Consider the following 4,796-nt stretch of genomic DNA (forward strand, 5'->3'; position numbering starts at 1 on the left):
AACAAAATACAACCTTTGTTTTCCCTGTTTCCAGTTGTGGTTAGCACAACCAAAAACAACACCATTTTGGCGGCAGAATGACGGGTTTAACCAGCGTAGGTCGACAGGTTAAAGAGTAATAGCAACGGTTTGTTGTCAACGCCAGTCTGGTTGCTATGGCTCGAAGAACCCGTATGTAGCTCAGTTGCCCGCATGTCGGCCCTCACCCAAACACTTCCGTGGACCTCGCGACGTCACGCGCATACGTCATCCTCCAAAGGCGTTTTGAACCGGAAGTTCCCCGGTAAATGTAAAATGTCACTTTATAAGTTAACCCGGCCGTATTGGCATGTGTTGCAATGTTAAGATGTCATCATTGATATATAAACTATCAGACTGCGTGGTCGCTAGTAGTGGCTTTCAGTAGGCCTTTGAAGGTGTTGTTTCCACACTGGTGTGGATCGTGGAGTCAGGACAGCCCACAGAGGAGAACCCTAGTTTACACACAGACATCCAAAGAAAAGGAACCTACTACAGCCAAGGTGACCTGCACAATGACGACCTGCAGATCTCCTCAGTTCCTTTGTGGGGGGGTTTACAAAAGACCGGCACGGAGACTTCAAAGTTCTTTTCATATTGGAGCTCATACATACACGGAAGAGTCATTTCTACTCTGGTAGCTAAACCTTTGATGTGTTGGCTTTTATTTTCTATTTTTTTTCCCCCTTCCTCAATGTGATGAGGATGTGAAAGTTCTCCTACAGACTATTCAGGACCCTGTGGTGCTGATGCTGGTCTTCTAAAAGAGAGAAAGAAAAAAGTCTTACTTATTACCATCACTCATCCACATGGAGGTGAAGACAGTCGATCCCACAGACCTTCCTCCGATGAACACACATCATATTTCAACTTGCTTTGACCAAAAAACAAAAACTCATTGAAATATTTGAATGAAGGGAAGCTCGTTAGCCCTGCAATTAGTGCATTGACAAATATATAAGACCATCCTGAGTATATAGGACGACACCTCCTTTAAAAACAATATGATATCATTTAATATACAGCGTTAGATTACATACTATTAGAGTAGTCCCCATACCAATATTTTGGTACCGGTACCAAAATGTATTTCATTACTTTTCCAAATAAAGGGGACCACAAAAAATAGCATTATTGACTTTATTTGAACAAAACATGTTAGTGTACATGAAACATATGTTTATTATTGTCATTTAGTCCTTCAATAAAATAGACAACTTGTCTTTTAGTAGTAAGTAAACAAACAAAGACTCCTAATTAGTCTGCTGACTAACATATTGTGTCATTTATACACCTATTATTTTGTACACTTTATGAGGGTCAAACTGTAAAAAATGGATTATTAATCTACTTGTTCATTTACTGTTAATATCTGCTTATTTTCTGTTTGAACATGTTCTATCTACACTTCTGTTCAAATGTAATAATCACTTATTCTTCTGAATAAGTGCTGGGTATTGTGGCCAAACAGCTCCGTTTTTGTTCCATCTGACCTCCAGCAGGTCTGCACTTTACACAACTTAAATTAAGTACGTACAACAATTTTCCTTACAATAAAACAATCAGCACAAAGTGTTATTAATTTTTGTTTTGTTGACTAAAGTGTTTCAAACGTTCTGCTCTTGATTTAATGCTGCTGATCAATTTAAATATATTACTTATTGATTATATATATATATATATATACATATATATATACATACATACATATGTATGTATGTATATAAATATACATACATATATATATATACATATATACTTATATATATATACATATATACTTATATATATAAATACACATATACATATATATACATGTATATATACATATATATATATACACATATATATATATGTATGTGTGCATATATATAAATATACACACATATATATACATACATATTTACACACATATATATATATATATACATATATTTACACATATATATATATACATATATATACACACACATATATATATATACACTTCGGTTCCGGTTCCGGTTCACCGTGCGTGACTGCTCGCCGTCTGTTCGCTGTTGCGAAAAAGCTAAGTAGCGCTCTATCTGTGTGCTTTTAATTGTTCTACAGCTTTCTTTATCACTTCTCAAACATTTTTAGTGGTACTATTTAACTTGCAAATCACCCGATATCTGTCCCACCACCCTTTCCTCAGCTAGCTAGCTGCTAAGCTAGCGCGGAGAAAGGCAGCGCCGGTCAGTAAGAAGCTACTCCTACAGACCGCGACCACTTCCCTGAGGACAGCAGGAACTTCACTCGGTGACAGAAAACACTGTGAGTAATGGCTTCCTGCGCGTCTTGCACCATACTCACGGAGAGGTTGGCTCTGCTAGAGGGCCGTGTCCGCCAGTTAGAGCAGAGTAATGTCGTAACTTTAGATGTTGCGGACACATCTGCTAGCGTTAGCTGTAGCGAGCTAACTAGCCCAGCTTGTAGCAGTCCTAAGCGGCCTACAAGCTACGGTGTACCGGTTGAGACGCATAATAGATTTAGCTCTTTAGCTAGTCCTACACCCCAGTCTACCGGGCACCACACCTTAGTTATAGGGGACTCCATCACCCGAAACATAAAGCTTAGCAAACCAGCCACAATAAAGTGTATCCCCGGGGCCAGAGCACCTGACATTGAAGCTAATCTTAGGGAGCTAACTCGCAACAGGCCTAGTAAACACGTACGACAGGCTAATCGCACCACTAATTATGCGAATATAGTTGTACACGTTGGCTCCAATGACACTAGAATGAGACAGTCAGAGATTACAAAGAGAAACATAGCCAGGACTTGTGATCTCGCCAGAAAGATGTCCAGGCATCGAGTAATTGTCTCTGGCCCCCTGCCTGCGAGAGGCAATGATGAGAGATATAGCAGATTAGTCTCGCTTAACAAGTGGTTGGCTAGCTACTGTAGGCAGAAGGGACTAACGTTTATTGATAACTGGCCCTCTTTCTGGGGCAAACCAGGCTTGCTGATGAGAGACGGCCTTCACCCTAACCAGGAAGGCGCCATCATCCTGTCTAGAAACATAGACTACTATTTAAGTCTCACTTGACTGACTACACTAGAGCAAGCCCGGTCACAGGCAATTACAATGTCTGTTAGTCCGGGTGAGGAGTCAGTTAAGCTAGAACTAGCCAGCGCCAGGCTGGATAATCCATGTACGCATAGCAATTCTCTTAGAATAATACACAATTCACATAATGTTTTTTCTGTTGTGACTGTGTCAGAGGTGGACATGCATTCTACTGAGGTGGCAAATTATGATATGTCCAGTCTATTGCAGCACCAAGCAAACAATCGGAAAATTCCCGTCATATCAATTCCTAGATATGGTCGAAACTATTTAAAGTGCACTACGCATAATAAACGCAACATTGTTAATATTGCCACTACGGATAATCTTAACAAAAACTCGTCAAAACAGCCCAATACCTATAATATGGGCTTTTTAAACATAAGATCATTGTCTCCCAAGGCGTTATTGGTTAATGAGGTCATTAGAGACAACAATCTTAACGTCATTGGTCTTAGCGAAACCTGGCTCAAACCGGACGAATTTTTTGCGCTCAATGAGGCATCTCCTCCTAACTATACGAATGCGCATGTTGCCCGCCCTCTTAAAAGGGGAGGGGGTGTCGCACTAATATACAATGAAAATTTCAACCTTACCCCTAACCTAAATAATAAATATAAATCGTTTGAGGTGCTTACTATGAGGTCTGTCACACCGCTACCTCTCGACCTGGCTGTTATCTACCGCCCCCCTGGGCCCTATTCGGACTTTATCAGTGAATTCTCAGAGTTCGTTGCTGATCTAGTGACGCACGCCGACAATATAATCATAATGGGGGACTTTAATATCCATATGAATACCCCATCGGACCCTCAGTGCGTGGCGCTCCAAACCATAATTGATAGCTGTGGTCTTACACAAATAATACATGAACCCACGCATCGCAACGGTAATACAATAGATCTAGTGCTTGTCAGGGGTGTCACCACCTCCAAAGTTATGATACTTCCATATACTAAAGTAATGTCCGATCATTACCTTATAAAATTTGAAGTTTTGACTCTTTGTCAACAAGCTAATAATAATAATAACTGCTATAGCGGCCGCAACATTAATGCTGCCACAACGATGACTCTTGCTGACCTACTGCCTTCGGTAATAGCACCATTCCCAAATTATGTCGGCTCTATTGATAAACTCACTAACAACTTTGACGATGCCTTGCGCGAAATTATTGATAGTATAGCACCGCTAAAGCAAAAAAGGGCCCCTAAAAGGCGCACCCCATGGTTTACAGAAGAAATTAGAGCTCATAAATTATCATGTAGAAAACTGGAACGCAAATGGCGCGCGACTAAACTTGAGGTTTTCCATCAAGCATGGAGTGATAGTTTAATAACTTATAAACGCATGCTTACCTTAGCTAAAGCTAAATACTACTCAAATCTCATCCGCCTCAACAAAAACGATCCTAAATTTCTGTTTAGTACAGTAGCATCGCTAACCCAACAAGGGACTCCTCCCAGTAGCTCCACCCACTCGGCAGATGATTTTATGAATTTCTTTAATAAGAAAATTGAACTCATTAGAAAGGAGATTAAAGACAACGCATCCCAGCTACAACTGGGTTCTATTAACACAAATACGACTGTATATACGACGGACACTGCCCTCCAAAATAGTCTCTCTATTTTTGATGAAATAACATTAGAGGAATTATTACAGCGTGTAAGTGGGATAAAACAAA

General features: G+C 40.1%; 1 protein-coding gene across 1 annotated transcript; it reads left to right on the forward strand.

Moving 5' to 3' along the window:
* Positions 1-2,213: 2,213 nt before the first annotated feature.
* LOC133659258 (uncharacterized) lies at positions 2,214-4,592 on the forward strand. The gene has a single exon (XM_062061990.1). The coding sequence runs from the start codon at positions 2,321-2,323 to the stop codon at positions 3,086-3,088; it is 768 nt and encodes a 255-aa protein (XP_061917974.1). The 5' UTR covers positions 2,214-2,320; the 3' UTR covers positions 3,089-4,592.
* Positions 4,593-4,796: the final 204 nt, after the last annotated feature.

This window comes from Entelurus aequoreus, linkage group LG10 (genome assembly GCF_033978785.1).
Source record: "Entelurus aequoreus isolate RoL-2023_Sb linkage group LG10, RoL_Eaeq_v1.1, whole genome shotgun sequence".
Taxonomy (NCBI): Eukaryota; Metazoa; Chordata; class Actinopteri; order Syngnathiformes; family Syngnathidae; genus Entelurus; species Entelurus aequoreus.

Bases quoted from the DNA above. Each gene is read 5' to 3' on its own strand.
- LOC133659258 (XM_062061990.1), top strand. From the start codon at position 2,321: ATGGCTTCCTGCGCGTCTTGCACCATACTCACGGAGAGGTTGGCTCTG.